At 39.3% G+C, this 21,655-nt stretch overlaps 1 protein-coding gene across 1 annotated transcript in view; it reads right to left on the bottom strand.

Moving 5' to 3' along the window:
• Positions 1-1,003: 1,003 nt before the first annotated feature.
• Positions 1,004-21,655, bottom strand: part of LOC115645406 (sodium channel protein type 5 subunit alpha-like) — a 98,558-nt gene continuing 77,906 nt past the window's right edge. Inside the window, 6 exon segments of the mRNA XM_030550006.1 lie at positions 1,004-2,232; positions 4,722-4,992; positions 6,701-6,801; positions 7,466-7,603; positions 10,090-10,147; positions 10,891-11,169. Coding sequence (XP_030405866.1) covers positions 1,004-2,232; positions 4,722-4,992; positions 6,701-6,801; positions 7,466-7,603; positions 10,090-10,147; positions 10,891-11,169 — 2,076 coding nt within the window.

The raw sequence follows: 21,655 nt of genomic DNA, 5'->3' as shown, positions 1-21,655 counted from the left end.
GATAGCTCAGTTGTTTGAGCATTGGCCTGCTAAACCCAGGGGTTGTGAGCTCAATCCTTGAGAAGGCCATTTAGGAAACTGGGGTAAAATTCTGTTTGGGGATTAGTCCTGCTTTGAGCAGGGGTTTGGACTAGACAACCTCCTGAGGTCCCTTCCAACCTTAATACTCTATGATTCTAAGAGTAGCAAAGACCTTAAGAAAGAAAACATGGTATACCTAACAAGGCCAATGCCATAACTACAAAGGGAAAAGATTCAGGTATGTTTAAAAACAAAAGAAAGTTCTTATTCAGTTTATTACTGTTTCTGGAATGTTAAATGTTACATTTATTATTTCATTATACTGCAGTAACATGACTACAATAGTATATATACCATGGCTATTCTGTTTAAATTCATCATATTGGAGGAGTTCGAGACACTGTCATATCAATGAGTCATGCAATGATTATGTTTGTGATATATGAAACACAGGATTGAACAGATTGTGAACCATAAATCTACCAGGTTTATAATCAAAAGATAATTAGGAATGAATTAAGGCTACATTTCAACCCCCTTCCTACTTCCAAAAACCCCAAACTTAAACTGATATTTATTTCTAGACACCATTGAAATTTGTCTTCCTTGAACTTGCTCCCCAACAAAGCAAACCAATCTAAATATGTAAATGTCTGATTAGCAGAAGTAAGTGGAATACAGCTCAATCAACATTATGTCTGGGCCACAGTAACCACACACTAAAGATTCTGCCTTAACTTGGTACTGCCACTGATATAATGGCTGTAACCATATACAGATTCTTCCTGTTCATATATAAATATAAACATTAAGCAAAGTTGAATGTAGCAGGGTCAAAATACCTTACCAGCTTCTGCAGTTAAGGGTAAAACCACCACTGTTTCTTTTGCAACTAATGTTTAATAAGAAAGCTGCTTTGATTGCTGTATATTTACATCATTACATGCTGGGAACAATATTTTAAAGCATTCTTAACAAAAAATTAAACAGTTGATTCCTTTTCTCTCTCTGCAGATAGTGGACAATTGGTAGGTTCAACACTTTGCGGAGAGTCTGCCATCTTCACCTCAAGGTGCTCATTAGTGGTCCCAGTGACACTGTCATAGGATGGAGGGAAAGATGTTGAGGACACAGTTTCTGACTTGTCTAAATTTCTACCATAATTTTCATTCACCATGAATGCAATGAGGCCTTCTTTCTCTGGAGCATCTTCAAGGATATCAGCATCACAGGTTCTGTGACGGTATAAAAAAGAGGCCTGCTTCATGGAACGTTGCATCAAATGACTCCTGTAAACCCTCTGGATAATAATGGCAGAAACTTCCTCTTGTTTGTGTCTGATTGTGGTTGAGATTGGTTCATAAGAAAGTCTGGATGGATTGGCAGCCATAAACTTTTCCTCCATGTGTACTTTTAGATTATCCATCTCCTCAGATTCTCCTAGCACCCGTTTAGTGAAAGCAAACAAAATGTCTAAACAGTGGATCCTATCTCCACTGACCAAGGGAAGATCCATTGCTATGAGCTTAATTTTGTTTGGTTTGGCTACACGTAAAGGTTCTGCCAGAGCATCTGCAAAGTCTGAAAGTGCCGAATACCCAATAAACTGAGTTGCCTCAGGATCAAATTTCTCCCAGACTTCATAAAACATATCAAAGTCATCTTCACCTAGAGGATCTGTACTTTCCTCAGTGGCAACATTGAAGTTCTCTAAAATAACAGCTATATACATGTTTACAACAATGAGAAATGATATAATGATGTAACTTACAAAGAAAATAATACCCACAGCAGGTTTACCACATTCTCCCACAACACCTTTTATGTTTGGATCACAAAACGGAGGTCCAGTGTTTAAAATAGGACTGAGAAGACCATCCCAGCCAGCAGATGTTGTGATTTGGAAGAGACAGAGCATGCTGTTAGGAAAGGTTTGGAAGTTGAACATGTCATCAATTCCACTCTCCCACTTAACATAAGCAAAGTTAGCCATGCCAAAAATGGCATACATAAACATGACCAGAAAAAGTAAGAGGCCAATGTTGAACAGAGCAGGAAGGGACATCATTAAGGCAAAAAGGAGAGTTCTAATTCCTTTGGCAGCTCGGATGAGTCTTAGTATTCGTCCAATTCGAGCCAAGCGAATGACTCTGAAGAGTGTAGGTGAGAAAAAATTTTCAAATATGTTAACAATGCCAGAGAACATAGTGCCTAAAAACAGAAATGAATAATCAGTTAGAATTCCTAATTTTTGCTAATTATTAACTGAAAAACATAATAGTATCAGTAAAAATGTACTAGCACTGATGGATCTTGATTATGAAAGGAAAAGGTACACATTTTAAAAAAGTTAAATGGCTTATCTGTAAAAGTTTTGAAATTAAAACAACAGACCCCGATGGACAATATTTTTCAAACACTGGAGTACTATGTATGTTGCACCCCTAAAATCTGTAGATGAACTATTGCACAAGGAAAACATACAAGTAGGTATTTTATGTGCAGCATTTTGCACAACCACTGGTACATGTATATTTTTTGTAGGGGCAGGTTATGTAAGTGTATTTTAACATTTGGCTCTAAATGTTGAAAAAACAAAGCTTATATAAAAAAAAACCAAAACATGACACCAGAGTCATAGGCATTCAGTGCTTAGATACTGTGGTGATGAAGGCCAAAGAAACCAGACAGAGAAAAAGAAAGTAAACAACAGTGTAATCCATGCTAACAATGAGGTTTTTGGTCCCTTTCTAGTGGCATGACCACACATAGAGGCTTATTAGTCTGTTACTCTAAGCTAATGGACAAGGTTTATTTGCACTAAAAGTAGAGTCTATCCTTTTAGATCCAAGGGCCCAAGGTTCAGCCACTGCAGATGACCAGTCCAGAGGTGGTGTTACACAAGGAAAGACTAAATTCATTCAGGGCTTCCTAAAGTGTCCCACTGCAGCTCCAACTACACTTATATGACAACATAAAAAAAGGTAATCAACCAGCTGATGTCTTTGGAATAGGCTTTATGTAAATATCTGTACTCTTTTTTCTCCCCATAATGCAAAAGGGTTTTCTTTTTCTTGCTCTCCCTTTAAGTCTATTTATTTCTGCTATTTTCTTGGAATTCCTTGTGGCAAGGTGCACTGTAGAGAAATACTTCTCTTTTAAGGGAGATTTTTTCTTAAATCTCTAATCTTTATGGGGACCCACTTCTTTGCTCTCCATTTTTCACCACTGTCACCAAAGTAGAATCAGAAAGAGGTTTGGATACCTTTCTCTCAATACTCATACTGTCACACTAAATGGGGCTAATTATGTGGAGAGCAGATATTTTCCTTCCTCATATACCTTCTGCTATCACTTGTGCCTGTATTTGCTTTAGAAGTAGTTAAATTAGTAGAACAGAAATTTTATTCCAGCTCTTCACTCCATTTCTGCATTAAACTCCCTTCAAACTAAACGCAACAAATTTGGGCCTGATTCTCCTCTCTGTTACTCTAGGACAGTGATGGGCAATCTGTGGCCCGTGGAGTGCACGCGACCCATCAGGGTAAGCCACTGGCAGGCCACCAGACCATTTGTTTACACTTGCACAGCTGCCCGCAGATCCCATTGGCCAGGAACGGCGAACCGCAGTCACTGGGAGCTGCGGGCGGCCGTGCAAGTGTAAACAAATGATCTGACGGCTCGCCAGCGGCTTACCCTGACAGGCCATGTGCACTCCGCAGGCTGCAGGTTGCCCACCACTGCTCTAGTGTTAATCCATTGACTTCAGTTGAATGACTCCTGATTTCCACCAGTGTGAGAGGAGAATCAAGATAATTTTAGTCTAAATTAGACTGTCAAATAAAATGATACATGAAGATTTTTCCATATAGAAAGATTGCTCTAACAAGAGAAATTGTTAAAGATAATGTGCTTGTTCACAAGAATTGTTGGAAAATTGTATGACATCTACAAATATTAGGATTTTGAATATTCCCATATCGTTATTCAGGATTTATCAACTAAAGTTGCTATATTTTAATTTCAATTTTTGCAACTGAGTCTCCTTTACAATGTGAATGTATTGTATATGCTTTAAAAATGGCAAAATATTTCTTCATGAAACAAAATTATTACAGGTCATGATATCACATGAAAAAAGATTATATAATTTGAAGTCTGAAAAAAAATAATCTGATTTTAGTAAAATTAGTTAACATTTAGTTAACATGTTAAAATGTTTCACATCCATAAAATAACCCCTAATTAACACAGAAAATTATTAACTTAATCATCTGAATGCTCTTTTCAGTGTTATGAGACCAAGGTATAATACTTATTATAACCTGGTGCATTACATTTACAACTTTTCTAACAGTAAGAGAAAGAACACTATCAGAGATTGTATACAATATATCCTTCCACTATAAAAAGTAGTTCCTTTTAAAAGATAAGCTAAAACAATAGGGAAAGTTTATAAATTCCTGTTCTGTGCTACTTTGAATATATTTGTTGGTATTTATTTTTCTGACCTTTCTTCTCTTTCTCTCTTTTTAAAAAAAAACAATCTATTTTGACTACTTTCCCAAAAACTTTGTTTCTAACATCCTGAGTCCCATTTCAGCAACAGTTTTTGGCCAAGTAGCCAATTGCAACTCACTTTCTTTTATGAAAACTAAATTTGGGATAGTGAAGAAAATGTTTTGTGTATTTTTACCTACCAACAAAGGACACGATGACAACACTTAAATCAAAAATGTTCCAGCCATTGGTGAAGTAGTAGTGTCTTAGGGCCAATAATTTCATGATGCATTCTACAGTAAAGATGGCAACAAAGAGTATGTTGATTTTGTTAAGAATGTAAGTCTTCTCTGAAGTTTGATCATCAGTTTCTATCATCATAGTGATCATGTTAAGGCAGATGAGAATCATGATGATAATATCAAAGGCTTGGCATGTTACGATGTCAAATAAAAACCCCTGGTATTTGTTCTGTAGGATAAAAAAAAAGAGTATTTAGTATTCATTATGAGAATGTAGGCATGCATAGAATAATAGAAATGTAGGGCTGGAAGGGACCTCATGAAGTCATCTAGTCCATCCCCCTGCATTGAGGTAGGACCAAGTATACCTAGACCATCCCTGACAGATGTTTGTCTAACCTGTTATTCAAAATCTCCAATGATGGAGAGTCCACAACCTCCCTTGGTAACATATTCCAAAACTTAACTAGACTGATAGTTAGAAAGTTTTTTCTAATATTGCACCTAAATCTCCCTTGTTTCATATTAAGTTGTTTATTTCTTGTTTGCCTACTGTGGACATTGAGAACATTTGATCACAGTCCTGTTTATAAGAGCCCTTAACATATTTGAAAACCGCTCTCAGGTCCCACCTCACTCTTCTTTTCTCGAGACTAAACATGCCCAGTTTTTTTAACCTTTCCCCATAGGTCAGTTTTCGAAACCTTTAATCATTTTTGTTACTCTCCTCCAGGCACCAGTTTGTCCACATCTTTCTTAAAGTATGGCATCCAAACCTGACACAACACCTGAGCTGAGGCCTCACGAGTGCCAAGCAAAGCAAAACAATATAACCCAAATATTATCCTTTTTCACAAACAGCATCGCACTATTGGTTCATATTCAATTTGTGATCCATTGTCATCCCCAGACCCTTTTCTGCAGTTCTACTGCCTAGCCAGTTATTCCCCATTTTTTATTTGTGCATTTCATTTTTCTTTCCTAAATGTAGTACTTTGCACTTTTACTTACTGAATTTCACTGTGTTGATTTCAGAACAATTGTCTAATTTACTGGGGTATTTGTGAACTTTATTCCTGTCCTCCAAAGAACTTGCAATCCTACCCAGATTGTTATTATCTGCAAATCTTATAAGTGCTCTCCACTCCATTATCTAAGTCATTTAATGAAAATGTTGAATAGTACCAGACATAGGACAGATCCTTCTGGGATCCCACCAGATACGTCCAGCCAATTTGACAACGAACCATTGATAACCAATCTTAGGGTATGTTTTTCAACCAGTTTTGCACCCACTTTATAGTAATTCCATCTAAACCACATTTAGGGTGACCACACAGCAAATGTGAAAAATCGGGACAGGGGATTAGGGGGGTAATAGGAGCCTTTATAAGAAAAAGACCCAAAAATTTGGACTGTCCCTATAAAATAGGGACATCTGGTCACCCTAACCACATTTCCCAAGTTTGCTTATTAGAACCGTCGTGTGGGACTGTATCAAAAGCCTTACTAAAATCAAGAAATTACATCTCCTATTTCCCCGGGGCTCCCCAATCATCCCTAGAAACTATGTAAAATAAATGTATATACTCACTAGTGGATAGCTCCAATCTTTATATATTACAATGTTATTTAATTTAATAATAGGTAGATTATATATTTATATCAGATTATACAAATCCTGAAGGATAATCAATTTGAGAAAAAATATATAAAACAATATTTCAGCATTGACCTTCATAAACATTTAGTCTGTATAATCTTTATAATCAATGACAATTTCTTGGTGCAGGGTTAAGACTATGAACATTGTAGACTAATGGAAATAAACAGGTATATTGTATTTATAGACATTTTTTTCAGTGGATTTAGTGAATTTTACTATGGATTTTCACTAATTAGAGATATTTTAGTTGGAAGAACTCAGGTGGTCTCACCAATGGCCTTGGGATAGGTTTTTGGGGTTTCTTGGATCCCAGCTTTTTCATTGCATTATAATATTTTCTCTGTTCTTCTGTCATAAAGATGTCTTGTCCACCTAAGTATATGGAGACAATGCTACTGTTATTTTTGATGAGAAAGAAACATTACTGTCATGCAAGCATCTAAATTATTGGAATCCAACATTTCTTTCTTTTTCTATCCTTTCATCTCTTGCTAGCCCTTCTCCTAATACCTTTTTAGGCCCAAGACAGTGCAGCAAGTTAACAAGATCTCCCAGAGCAACAGTTCTGTGGTGACAATCTAGTGGCTCAGAAAGCAGGAAAATGATTAGGTTGCGAAGAGCTCAGGCATCTGAGGGAAGGAGCATCTTTCTCCCTGCCCCTCCAACTCATCTTGCTGCTTCCTCCATCTAAGGCCCACTGCCCAATCCAAGAGCTGCTCTCAGACCCTGTTCCCCCAGTGTACAGTTCCAGGGCAGGAGAAGTAGCATTCATGGAACCATGCAGCTAGCTTCATAGACTCTTATGAACAGCGCAGGCCCAAGAGCCAAGAGTTACATGGCTAGGATATAGGAGAATGGTATGGAGAAAGGGAAGCACTTCACTTATAATGCTGCCTCTATTAAATTCAGTACTGATGCTACTCCATCTAATAAATGTATATAGATATTTCAGAGCTTCAGTGTACTGCTGGCATACTCTAGTTTGAAGATAACACATAAGGAATATATCAGGGGCCTGGGAACATATCCAATGTACTTATCTTTTTCTTTTGTTGGTTAAAATTGTCAATAATGACACCGACAAAGAGATTCAGTGTGAAGAAAGATCCAAAGATTATGAAAACCACAAAATAGAGGTACATATAAATATTATTGTCCTTTCGTGGCTGCAATTCTTTCTGCAAAAATGAAAAACAAGATGAAAATTGACTGAGAATAGTATGATCCTGGTCCTGGTCCTGGAATGAGTTCTGTATAGGTGCAGGGGTCCCCTTGCACAGAGATCCTTGCAGGATATCAAACTTGCTTCATTACTAGCAATGTAGAAAAAAACTGTCTGTAATGCAAAGAATAAGGGATTATCTACCCAGTGAGTTAGTACACAGCAAACCAGGATGGGAATCTACAGTGCGCCTGCTTGCTGTAGCTAAACCACACACTGGGACTTTCACTCTGCTGTAGCAGTGAACACATGGTGAACTTTACACAGTAAGCTGCTGCACTCTAGTTTCACACCCTGGCTTGCTGTGCACTAACTCACTATAGACAAGCCATAGGTCTTGCATTTCTGTGGTGGTGGGGGAGAAAGGGAAATGGAGACTAAATTTGTAGTGTGATTAAAGTTAAATCCAAGGACACCATAGACAATGTGGATGACAATTTAACAAGGAACAATGTTTTGCCTAGAATCTGATTATCCTTCCTGATAAGCTGAAAATAACTTCTGAAAATAATATGCCAAATTCTCAGTTGTCTTGTTTCCATTGAAGTAAATGGGCAGAGAATTTGGCCCAAGGTCTATTTGTTGTTTTGATTTCCTTTGCAAGCTTTGTTAAGATTGTTTTGTGCAGAACAGATTCCTGTAATTGGCACTGATATTGATTACTTATTGATATTTATGCTAAGAAACCAATAGGGCAAAATCTCCCATTTCACTAACTGAAGACTAAGAAATTAAAAGACTGAATTTAGGTTTTTTCGCACTTCAATAGTCACACAAAGACACAAGATAATGTTTCTCTTTTTATGCATTTGTTTAACATATTATCCATCATAACTAAATATATGCCTGAATCAACTTTCACTGAGGTCAATGGAGTCATTACTGAGTACAGTGAGAGCTGAATTAGATTTTCTCGTCATGATTTTCACAGGTGTCAAACAATCAAGTTTTCACTCAGATCAGTAGGATCTGTTGAGTACTCAATACTTGAAAATCAGGCCATTTAATGAGGAGTCTAACTTCAGGTTCTCCTGCTTTTGAAAATCTTGGCCTAGATGTTTTCGTACACACAAATGACACAATGTGGAATAAGCAAAAGAGTATTTCTCATTAACCGCCTGTGTCAATATGATGAAAATCTTGATGTGCACTATCTGGCCAATTGATATGTATTCTATAATCCATTTTGAAAGTATATTAACTTCATTGCAAATCGATTTAGAGAGGACTAATGTTTGCGTGCATGTATCCCACACCCAAACTCCCTCCTGCATCCCCACCCCCTGACCTAGCCCAGAGCTCCCTCCCATACCCTGAACGCATCATTTCTGACCCTACTCCAGAGCCTGCACCCCCAACCCAGAGCCTATACCCCTCCCACACTTCAACCCCCTGCTCCAACCCAGAGCCCCCTCCCACACTCTGAACCCCTTGCTCCCCCCAGCCCAGAGCCCTCTCCTGCACCCTAAACCCCTCATCTCTGGCTTAATCTCAGAGCCTGCGCCCCAGCCAGAGCCTTCACTCCAACCATCTACCCCAGCCCAGTGAAAATGAATGATTAAGGGAGGGTGGGGGAGAGCAAGTGACAGAGGGAGGGGGGATGGAGTGAGTGGGGGGCATGGTAGGTGCGCGACCTTGGGGGAGGGGTGGGAAAAGATATTTGATTTTCCGCAAATAGAAATTTGGCAACCCTACTCCAAGTACTAGAATTCCAGTCACTTCTGACTGACTTCTGCTATGTATCTCAAAATGTGCAGCAGGAGAAGCCCCAGAATGTATAGAGCCCAGCAGTGAAGCAAAGCACCATTGGATATCCACTCAGAATGCTGACCACTTACTCCACAGAAAGTCCCAGCTGTTTACACACATGGATACATATTGAATCAGAAAGCAGTTTACAGTCTGTATGCCATCAGCGTGTACTATCTAATATGCACCACTTATTGCCCAAAAATTCATTGTGCATGAACTGCCCTCCCACTCGCTGTGTACACGAGACTTCTGTGTTCAGATAGCACCTAACCCAATAGAGCCCTGATTCTGATTCGGGCTATGGACGTTACAGAAATATAAATATTAAATAAAATAATATTTGAGAATTTATTTCAAAGGATTGTCATCCACTTTAGTTCAACCCTGAATTGCTTCTAGTTATAATTTTGTAGGCTTTGAATTTGACAGAAAGCAGCTTCCTTCTAAAACATTCACTGTAGCAATTAACTGTAAGTATGGTATTGCAAGTCATTTGCAAGCAAAATGTGCATATCAGATGCTAGAAATAAAGATCAAGGAGTCTTATAAGTGGACAACACCAAGAAAGCAATGAACAGAAAAGACTTATAACATTGTACCACTTAAAACAAACAAGTATGAAAATTATCAAACACAACTAAAAACTGGAGAGATGGTCACCGGGGAGAATATTTAATTTTTGTGACCTACCCCTTTTGAATCTACTGCTGCATACATAATGTCCATCCAACCTTTAAATGTCGCCTAGAATAAAAGACAAATGATTAAAATCATATACAGCTTTCAGGGACAGATGTTTTAGCCTGTTTACAACATCTTCGTGCCACTGAGTTGGTGCAAAGGGGCTGCAGTATGTCCATAAACGCCCAGTAGATTTACTTCTGGTTTGGGGAGATCTCCCTGATGACACGTCTGTGACATGGATGGGACTTAGGCCTTTGCGCCCCACCATCTTCTTGCATAGAGGGTATATCAGGAGAGGGAGGATGCAGACTGCAGGCATACTCTGCCATAGCAGTCCTCCACTTGTGTATGACCCATTAAGGACCTTAATTCAGTGGCAGACTAAAGCTGTCTGACAACAAGTTTAAATTGTGTTGGGGCAGGTGTTGATCCCAAGATTCAGGGAATTGGAACTAGCCCACTAATGCTGTCTTCCCCCTTCCCATTTCTGGCAGAGAGAGAGTTTTGCCATGAGTTTCATGAAATTAAAACAAACATGTCATCTTCCCAGGAGCTGCAAATCAGAGTACATATGTTCAAATGGTTACATCATCAGTTTGTAGATCATCCCAAGGCCCTACATGTCTGTACACTAGAGTAAGAGGCCCCACATGGCCTAACCATATTGCCAGTCAGAACATGGGCTGGAGGGGGAGAGAAGGCCCTGCAGGGCCACTATTACCCATCTTGCACAGAGGTAGGTGAGAAATCAGCACCATGACGCTAGCCCATTGTGCCAACCAGCAAAAGAAAACAGAACTTACCACCTGAAGAAGAGCCAGATAACCAGAACCAACATTATCAAAGTTGACTTTAACATTTGTCCAATATATTTTTTGGGTGTCATTATAGGCTCTGCAATTCTGTTTGTCCTCTATACTTTTATTTAATTCTGAATTTTCTTCAGTCAAATTAACGCATTTTCCAAAACTTCCTGCGAATAGGTTCACTCCCATGATACTAAAAATGAGCCAGAAAATGAGGCAGACAAGCAAAACGTTCATGATGGAAGGGATGGCACCTATCAGTGCATTTACAACCACCTTAAAAGTGAAATGAAAGAAAAGCGTACAGTTATTATAGGCATTATTATAGGCATTATAGACATGAGCATGGCCCTAAATAGCTACTCGCTACATTCAACTGTTTTGAAAAACTAAGTAATCCCTTGTGTGCAATGTTTTATTCACTGCAGTTCCAAGATATTAAAGAGACAAGGTAATATGTTTTATTGGACAAGATAATATAAAGTAATATATTTTATTGAACCAACTACTGTTAGTGAGAGAGACAAGCTTTTGGGCCAATATAGAGCTCTTCTTCAGGTCTGAGAAACCTACTCAGAATGTCACAGCTAAATACAAGGTGTAACAGAGTGTTTAGTGTAAGTAATTAACACACATTTCAGTGGACCATTCAAGGTGAAGTGATCCATTAACATCCCTCCAGCAACAGGGGACAAAGGAAGGTGGGGGAAAGCGGCTAGGGTGGGGGTTCTTCGTGGGTTATAGATTGTTGTAATAAGCATAAATCCAGTGTCTCTAGTCAGTCCATGATTATAAATATCTAAAAAAGTTATGAATTTAAGCTCCCAGGTCTCTCTTTTGAAAGTGTTGTGCAGATTTCCTTTCAGGATGAGGACTGATAAGTCAGAAATAAAGTGATCACTTTGTGAGAAGTGTTCACCCACAGGTCATGCGGTGTTTCTGTCTTATATCATTTTCCTGTATGAGTTCATTTGAGGGTGTAGTAATTGTCTAGTATTACCCACACAGTTGATATTTGGACATTCTGAGGTACATTAGGCCTGGGTAGGACCCATGGATCTCGAAAGGTGTGTTGTGGGGGGGTGCTGATCACTGTGGCAGAGGAGAAGATTGCACCATGGAATGGGCCACCCAAATCCCCGAGAGAGCCTGCTTCAATATAGAAATGCCCCAACAACAACTCTGTGGGTTAAATCAGACAATTACTATGCTCTCCAATGAACTCACACAGGAAAATGATAAAAGATAAAAACACCATAACCCATTCTGACTCATGCTTAATGGAGATTTTAACTTCCATTGTGAATCTTATTACATCTGGCTAGGACTAGGTGCTTCAAGGCATAATCTCTACTAATGATCTCAAGAGTCAATAAATGCAAAGCTGTCAAATCCTGATTAGACATGGAACTTCTGCTCATTGCTGGTCCCAATTTTGATCTCCAGTAAATGCAGCCATGGACTTCAGAGTGAAATCCTGTACTCCAAACAAGAAAGATATGGGTGATATTTACCTTCACACAGGTCACAGCCAACAGGGTAAGATGGCTTCTCATAGGTGACATTTTGCAAGAGAGGGGTCATGCAGGCCACTGGGTGTTACACCCTAGAAATATCTAAAGATAAAGTGGGAGACTGGACTTCTTTGGGAGGAGTCGGGGGAGCGTCAAACTGACTACAGGTGTAGTATGAAGCTTATGCTATATTTGGGTGAGCACATTTAAGATTCATATTAAATTCTAAACCCAGGCAAGTTTTTCTTATATTTGTTTCTTTACAGGTTTTAGACACCTTTCATCACATCAGGCAAAATGAAAAGAAACCGCAAATATTGTACTATTCAAGTTTGCACTTTCTGGGGTTAAATGCTCCAATGACACGGGGAGGAAGAATTTTTAAGTTCTATATAGCTTCTGTAGAAATGAAGGAATTTCCCAGACAAAATCTTTAAGATTGTGTTAAAGTTGTAAATAAATATCTTAATTCAAAACAACATTTTTAGAACATGGTGATTATAAAAACAGGGATAAAATATATAGTTAAGGTTCGACAGTCTTAATTCTACCCCTATATCTCCACTCGGAAACCTGCTTACATCTACTTGTCCTACTTCATATAATTTCCAGTATGGGCTACAAAGCACCATAAACCAACCAACCATTAATCACAAGTAGCCTACAGTCTAATTGTCGATCACCTTTCAATTCACTTCCTCTTTATACATCAGGAAAATACAACCTAGATGGAACTATTATAAGATGGGGGCATAACTGGTTGGAACACTGTTCCCAGAGAGTAGTTATCAGAGGTTCGTAGTCAAGCTTGAAGGGCATATCAAGTGAGGTCCCTCAGGGATCAGTTCTGGATCCGGTTGAGTTCAATATTTTAATGAATTATTTAGATAATGTCATAGAGACACACAGAGTTTGCAGATTAAACCAAGCTGGGAGAGGTTGCAAGTGCTTTGGAGGATAGGATTAAAATTCAAAATGATCTGGACAACCTGGATAAATGGTCTGAAGTAAATAGGATAAAATTCAGAATTATTTAGATAATGTCATAGAGACACACAGAGTTTGCAGATTAAACCAAGCTGGGAGAGGTTGCAAGTGCTTTGGAGGATAGGATTAAAATTCAAAATGATCTGGACAACCTGGATAAATGGTCTGAAGTAAATAGGATGAAATTCAGTAAGGACAAATGTGAAGTACTACACTTAGGAAAAAAAAACAATCAGTTGCACATATGGGAAAAGACTGCCTAGGGAGGAGTAATGCAAAAAGGGATCTGGGAGTCATAATGGGTTACGATTGTAATACTGTTGCAAAAAAAAAAAAAGCAATCATCATTCTGGGATTTATTAGCAAGATTATTGTAATCAAGACACAAGAAGTAATTCTTCCACTCTACTCTGTGCAGATTAGGCCTCAATTCTGGGCACCACATTTCAGGAAAGATGTGGACAAATTGGAGAAATTCCAGAGAAGAGCAACAAAAATTATTAAAGGTCTAGAAAACATGACCTATGAGGGAGGATTGAAAACACTGCGTTTGTTTAGTCTAGAGAAGAAGTCTGAGGGGGGACATAATAGTTTTCAAGGGGGAGAAAAATTGTCCTCAGTAATCTCCGAGGATAAGACAAGAAGGCTATAGGCTTAAATTGTAGCAAGGCAGTATAGGTTGGACATTAGGAAAAGCTTCCTAACTGTCAGGGTGGTTAAGCACTGGAATAAATTGCCTAGAGAGGTTGTGGAATCTCCATCACTGGAGATTTTTAAGAGCAGGTCAGACACCTGTCAGGGATCATCTAGGTAAAGCTTGGTCCTTCCTTGAGTGTAGGGGATTGGACTAGAAGACCTCTTAAGGTCTCTTCCAGTACTATGATTCTGTTATCAAAGACAACAACATCTTACTTCATATTCTCCACAGACACTTCAGATAGAGAAAAACTGATATGAGGGATGGTCAACTATGGTCAATAGAGCACAAGGATATTACATCTGATTTGTAATATACAGAGAGTATGTCTTGCTATATACACCTTACTTGCCATATACAGGTAATAGTATGTGGAACTCCTCCACCCCCAGCGCTGCCCACATTGCGGAAACAAACCCTCCTTCCCCAGCACCGCCCTGCTGAAACAGCTGTGGGCCAAATAGGAAGGTCTGGGGTGGGGGAGGGGTGATACTTTATTCAGAATTTTTCAATTAAAGCAAACAATTTTTTAAATTATTTTAATTTTTTTTATGAATCATGGAAAAATGAAAAACACCTGTTTCATTGAAAGAAAACATTTGTACTTTTCATAATTACCTTGAAAATTTAATGAGAGATATTACATCTCTTTTTGGCAACAAGCTTGTCATATTCAGGGGTCATATTTGAAGTGGATATTTTCATAATGTCTTCCAAATGCTCGTCAGTCAGAGAAGAACATTGCTTGTTTTTATTCATGTTCATGATGGAAAATGTTTGTTCACATATGTAAGTGCTTCAAAAAATGCTGAACGTTTTCAGTGCAACTTCGATAAGATTCTTGTATTTTTCATACTCCAGACTTTTGTAGAAGTGCCGCAGGCTGCTTCCTCTGTTCTTATTTCAGTAAACTGCTGAACATTGAAGTTCAATAACCTCCAACTGCAAATGTAGTGGCACTTCCTCTGGATCCACAGAAAAGGGATCTTCAGTCAGCTTCAACTGGAAGTCTTCTTCTCAGGGCTGGCTCCAGGCACCAGCATTCCAAGCAGGTGCTTGGGGCAGCAATCTACAAGGGGCAGCAGTCCCTGTGTTTTTGCCCCCAAGCAGTGTGGTGAATTGCCGCCACGAACAGCGGGGACATTCCATGTGCCATTGGGCAGCACGCGTACTTCTACAGTGGTGGCAATTAGGCGGCAGTTTCTATGTTTAGCTTTCCGCGGCTGAAGACAGAAGCTGACGCTGAATTGCCGCCGCTGTGGAAACGGGCATGCCACCCTAATGGCACATAGACTGCGACCGCCATCCACGGCAGCAATTCGGCGTGCTACTTGGGGCGGCCAAAACAGTAGAGCCAGCCCTGCTTCTTCTTTAGACAAAGTAAGTTTTCTGTCAAATTCTTCAATCAATAGATTGATGTGCTTTGCGTATTTTTCTCCTAAGTCGGTGTGGGTTTGTGCTGAGGGATACGCTATGTGCAAGTGGGAAAGTGACACATTTCACCTTTTGACAGCTGACTTCTGAAAAGTTTCAATTTCATTTTGAAAGCTTTCACTGCTCCACACATTTGAAATATAAGTTGATTTTTTCCCCTGAAGCTGAAGGTTGAGATCATTCAGGTGTGTAGTAACATCACAAAAGAAAAAGAGATCTTGATTCCAGGACTCATTTTCAAGCTCTGGGATTTTTATTGGCCTCCTCTTTCAAAGCAACGAAATGCTGGAGCACTCTTCCTCGACTCAACCACCTCACTTCCATATAGTAGATTAAGTCGCAGCACTCGGTGTCTACCCCTTCAAGAAATGTCCTATATTTTAGTCCTCTAGAACGGATGTAGTTTACAATGGAAACTACCACTTACATTACATGCTCAAATTTTAAAACTTTGCTACACAAAACCTGTTGATGTATAATGCAGTGATGTTTGGTTATTTGTCTCCCAATAAATTCTTCAAGAAGAGTAACTGCTCCAACATTTTTTCCGCATATAGCTGGAGCACCATCAGTACAAATGGCCACCAAGTTTGTGATATCTAATCCTGACTTATTATTCATGCACTTTATCACTTCACTGGATATTTCTTTTCCGGTTGTGCAACCTGTCATGGCGCATATGTCAACAAGTTCTTCAGTAATTTCAAAGTTTTTATCAATACCTCTAATAAAAATAAGAAGTTGGGTGATGTCTTTTAAATCAGTGCTTTCATCCATAGCTAGGGAGTAAAAGCAGAATTCACTGACTCTCTGCTTTAACTGATCGCATAGATGGGTAGAAATGTCAGCTATTCTTCTCTATACAGTCATGCGTGATAGATTGACTTTCTATTAGCTGCTTCTCTCCAAATTCATTATTAATGGATTAATGCCCTCCATGAAATTTGGAGGCAGTCCAGTGTTGTTGCTGGAGGCTCCAGGACTAAGCCTTCATCTCAGGCCATCAGAAGAGTTCTTCCACAGCTGTGGAAACACTCCAGGAATTGATTATTATCATTAAGATGACTTGATATAACTTATAAAATTAGCCTTAACACAATATATGCCTAAATCTCCCTTTGGAGAAAAAGTACCAGAATATAAATTGAAATCTAACAGAATTTGGGGAGTAGCTGCTAAAAGAAAGGAAGTTATGAGTTAAGAAATTTCTCATTCTGTTGTACAGTTTCTCTCTTCATTCATTGCTAATGGGAAGTAGCAAGCAGTGAATCCCAGGAGTGGGGGTGCGGGGAAAATGATAAAGCAGAGTTTAATTACAGTAGAATAATATGCAGGGAAAAAATGGTTATTAACCTGTTCTGCAACTGTTGTTCTTGGATGTAGTGATGACAAGTCCAGACAAAGAATTTTCTCTTTGCTCTGTGTATCAAGTTTGGAAGCAGAGAAAGGGTGATCAGTGAATTTATTGACAATCTGAAGAGTTTCAGAAACCAGTACTGTCTTAGCCATGCTGGTGCAATGAGAATCATGTAAGCTGAGTCTTGCTCAAGCTTCACTAATGTTCTTGGAATCAGGGGAGGGTAGGCAAAATGAAGGCCTACAGACCATTAGATGATGAACATGTCAGCTATAGAGCCTGGGCTGATCCCTGATTTTGTGCAATACCTCTGATACTTTTTGTAGCAAGCAGATCCACATGAGGCTGACCCCAATTCTGGAATTCTTAAGAACCACAGGTCTCTTCGGAAACCGGTCATGGTCTGATGAAAACTCTATGAGCATTCAAAAGACCTGGTAGATGAACTGTTTTCAGGGACATCTGATATTGTATACACCATTCCCAAAGAAGTTGCACTTCTTGACATAAGGGTTTTTACCCTGTTTCTCTTGTCCATTTATGTTTCTTTGACAGGGTAATAAGGAATGAATTACCAATGAATGAGGAGAGAAGCTGTACAACAGAATGAGAAATGCATTACCTCATAACTTTCTGTTAGCAGCTTCTCCCCAAATTCAACCCAAATTCTGTTAAATAACCAGAATATAAATTGAAATGATAATGATAGGGGGAAGCAGAATATGTTGTATATCTTGACTTCAGTAAGGCTTTTGATACAATCTCACATGACCTTGTCATAAACAAACTAGGGAAATACAATCTAGATGGAGCTATTATAAGGTGGGTGCATAACTGGTTGGAAAACCATTCCCAGAGAGTAATCATGAGTAGTTCACAGTCAAACTGGAAGGGCATATTGAGTGAAGTGCCACCGGAATCAGTTCGGGGTCTAGTTCTGTTCAATATCTTCATCAATTATTTAGATAATGGCATAGAGAGTACACTTATAAAGTCTGTGGACATTGCCAAGTTGGGAGGAGTTGCAAGAATTTTGGAGGATAGGATTAAAATTCAAAATGATCTGGACAACCTGGAGAAATGGAATGAAGAAAATAGGATGAAATTCAATAAGGATAAATGGAAAGTACTCCACTTAGGGAGGAACAATCAGTTGCACACAGAAAAAATGGGAAATGACTGCTTAGGAAGGAGTACTGCAGAAAGTGATCTAGGAATCACAGTGGATCATAAGCCAAATATGAGTCAACTCTGTAATACTGTTGAAAGAAAAGCAAACCTTCTGGGATATATCAGTAGGAGTGTTGTAAGCAAGACACAGAAAAGTATTTCTTCTACTATACTCCATGCTGATTAGGCCTCTTCTGGAGTATTGTATCCAATTCTGGTGGCAACATTTCAGGAAAGATGTGGACAAATTGGAGAAAGTCCAGAGACGAGCAACAAAAATGACTGAAGGGCTAGAAAACATGACCTACAAGAGAAGATTGAAAACATTGGGTTTGTTTAGTCTGGAGAAGAGAAGATTGAGGGGGTACATGATAATAGTTTTCATATATATAAAAGGTTTTTACAAGGAGGGAGAAAGATAGTTCTCACTGACCTCTGAGGATATGACAAGAGGCAATGAGCTTAAATTGCAGCAAGGGTGGTTTAGATTGAACATGAGGAAAAACTTCTTGTTAGGTTGGTTAAGCACTAGAATAAATTGCCCATGGGGGCTATGGAATTGCCATCATTGGAGATTTTTAAGAGCAGGTTAGACAAACACCTGTCAGGGATGTCTAGATAATACTTAGTCATGCTATGAATGCAGGGGACTGGACTAGATGACCTCTCTAGGTCCTGTCCAGTCTTATGATTCTATTCTATGAAAAAAATGGTGGCAGTATCGTTGATGACTTGAACAACCTTGTCCTAGTCAGATCAAGACAAGACAAGATGAATTGCTCACAGTTCTAACAAATTTTATATGTAGAAGAGACTCTTTCTGAGACTTGAGTCTGATGATGTAGGAAGTTCACACCTCAACCTAGTTTAGCGGCATCCATTATCCTCATTTAAGTTGGTTGAAGAGATACAAATGGAAGGCCCTTGCAAACCTCAGAAGGGTTTAATCATTAACAAAGGGACATCAGAACTCAATGGGGAACTCTGACTATCATATCTATGCTTTATGTAAAGATCCACAAGTCTAGAAGGAAAGGTTATTCACTCAGTGCAGCAACTGTAGTTCTTCAAGATGTGTGTTCCTATGGGTTCTCCACTTCAGGTGTGCAGGAGTTCTGTATACCTTCAACTGGAGATTTTCATTAGCAGTTTTGACTGAAACTGTTCTTATTCTCTACACATCTTTGTGGCCCATGCCGAGGTTATACAGAGCTGCACGGATGAACCACCCTGAGTTACTTCTCTACCACGAAGTCCCACCAAGAAAACTTCGAAGCAGAGGGGAAGGAGGGCAGATAGTGGGGCACCAAGTAGGAATACACTTCTTGAAGAACTACAGTTACTGCACCGGGGGGTTTCCTTCTTCTACAAGTAATATCCCTATGTGTGTTCCACTTCAGGTGATTTCTGAGCAGTATCCTCAGGAAGACGCAGTTTTGGAATAAAGTCTAGTACAGATGAAAGAACTGGGCTGCCCACTGCCACATCGGATCTAGAGGCATGATATAGTGTTTGGAGAAAGTATGTACTGAAGATCACGTAGTGGCCTTGCAAATTTCAAGTACTAGAACATTCTTAAGTAAGGCCATAGATGTTGATTGTGACCTAGTAGTGTGGACCAGAACCCAAGGAGATTAGGCATTAGCAACCTCATAGCAAGTGATGATATATCGCCAAGTCCACCTTGATAGTATTTGGGTAGAAACAGTGAAACACTTAGATCTGTCTTCAGAGGAGACAAATGGCCTAAGGCACTGATTCGACTTTCCAGACTACTGTACCCCTTTCAGGAGTCTGATTTGTCTTGTACCCCCAAGTGTCACCTAACTTAGAAACTACTTGAGAACAAACTCAGACATAAAATACAAAAGTGACACAGCTCACTATTACTGAAAAATTGCTTACGTTCTGATTTTTAAAATATAATTACAAAATAAATCAGCATATATGTATTGTATTTACATTTCAGTGTATAGTATATAGAGCAATACAAACAAGTCATTGTTTGCATGAAATTTTAGTTTGTACTGACTTTGCTAGTGTTTTTTATGTAGCCTGTTGTAAAACTTGGCAAATATCTAGATGAATAGATCTCTGGAAGATCTCTGAGTATCCCAGAGGCACTTGCACCTTTGGTTAAGAACTACTGGTCTAGGAGACTTCTGAAATAATTTGGTCCTATAAAGATAGAAAGGCAGTGCTCTTCTGACATCTAAAGTATGGAAAGAAGCTTCCTGACCTGAGTTATGTGGTTTTGGGGAGAAAATGGTAAATGTATGGTCTAGTTCAGGGGTTCTCAAACTGGGGGTTGGGACCCCTCAGGAGGTCACAAGGTTATTACATAGGGGGTCATGAGCTGTCAACCTCCACCCCAAATCCCACTTTGCCTCCAGCATTTATAATGGTGTTAAATGTATTAAAAAGTGTTTTTAATTTATAGGGGGGGGTCACCTCAGAGGCTTGCTATGTGAAAGGGGTCACCAGAAAGAAGTTTGAGAGCCGCTGGTCTCGTTCATATTAAACTCAGCTAAGAACATAAGAGGAGCCATACTGGATCAGACCAAAGGTCCACCTACCCCAATATCCTGTCTTCTGACATGGTGAATGCCAGGTGCTTCAGAGGGAATGAACAGAACAGGTAATCAAATGATCCATCCCCTGCTGTTCATTCCCAGATGGTACTTTAGGAAGGAATTTGGGAAATGGACATAGAGAAATGTTATCCTTGAAGAATATTATAAAGAGAATATCTGCCATTAAGACCTCGTTTTCCACAATTCTTCATGCCAATGCAATGGCTATTAAAAAGGCCATCTTCATAGATAGGTATAGGAATTAACAGGTCACCATAGGTTCAAAAGGAGGCCCTGTGAGACCTCTGAGAACTAGTTTAAGACCCAGACTGGAGCAGGGGCTTTGAGGGAAGAGGTTCCTCAGTCCTTTAGTGAATCTTACAGTTGTGGGGTGAGAGAATATTGAGAACCCTTCCACTAGAGAATAGAAGACTGATATTGCAGCTAGATGAATCTTAAGCAAATTACTTGTTAAGCCTGTTTTCTTTCTTCAGTTGTAGCAGGCAATCCAGGATAAGTGGAAGTGAGGAAGATTCAGGGGTAATTTGCTATATTCACAGCAACAGCTCCTGTTCCACTTCTGAAGTACTATGGGTAGGTTCTTTTCTGCTGAACCTCTATTGAACAGGTAGACTCTATACCCATGAACCACTGAGGAACCATGCCCTGAGGTGGAGAATCTTTAGGTTGAGATGAAGCACTTATCCCACATCTTGAGAGAGAAAATGAGGGAAGCATGATGATTGACCATCAGACAAGGAAACAGTCAAGCCAGGTAAGGCTACCATGCTTGTCTCAGTCACGTAGAGATTATCCTGATTACCTTATCCTTGTCCTGCCTTATTTTTTCCAGCACTTTTAGAATCAGATGTGTTGGGGGAAAATGTGTAACACAGGCCCTTTGTCCAAGGAAGGAGAAAGTCATTTGCCAAAGACTGAAGGCCTAGGCCCTTCCTTGAGCAGAACAAACAACACTTCCTGTTTGTGGCTGAGACAAAAAGATCCACCTCCAGATGTCCCCACATTCAAA

The sequence above is a fragment of the Gopherus evgoodei genome, chromosome 2 (assembly GCF_007399415.2).
Source record: "Gopherus evgoodei ecotype Sinaloan lineage chromosome 2, rGopEvg1_v1.p, whole genome shotgun sequence".
In the NCBI taxonomy this organism is placed as follows: domain Eukaryota; kingdom Metazoa; phylum Chordata; order Testudines; family Testudinidae; genus Gopherus; species Gopherus evgoodei.
Note: the sequence above shows the minus strand (reverse complement) of the source record. Positions and strands in the feature narration are given on the sequence as shown.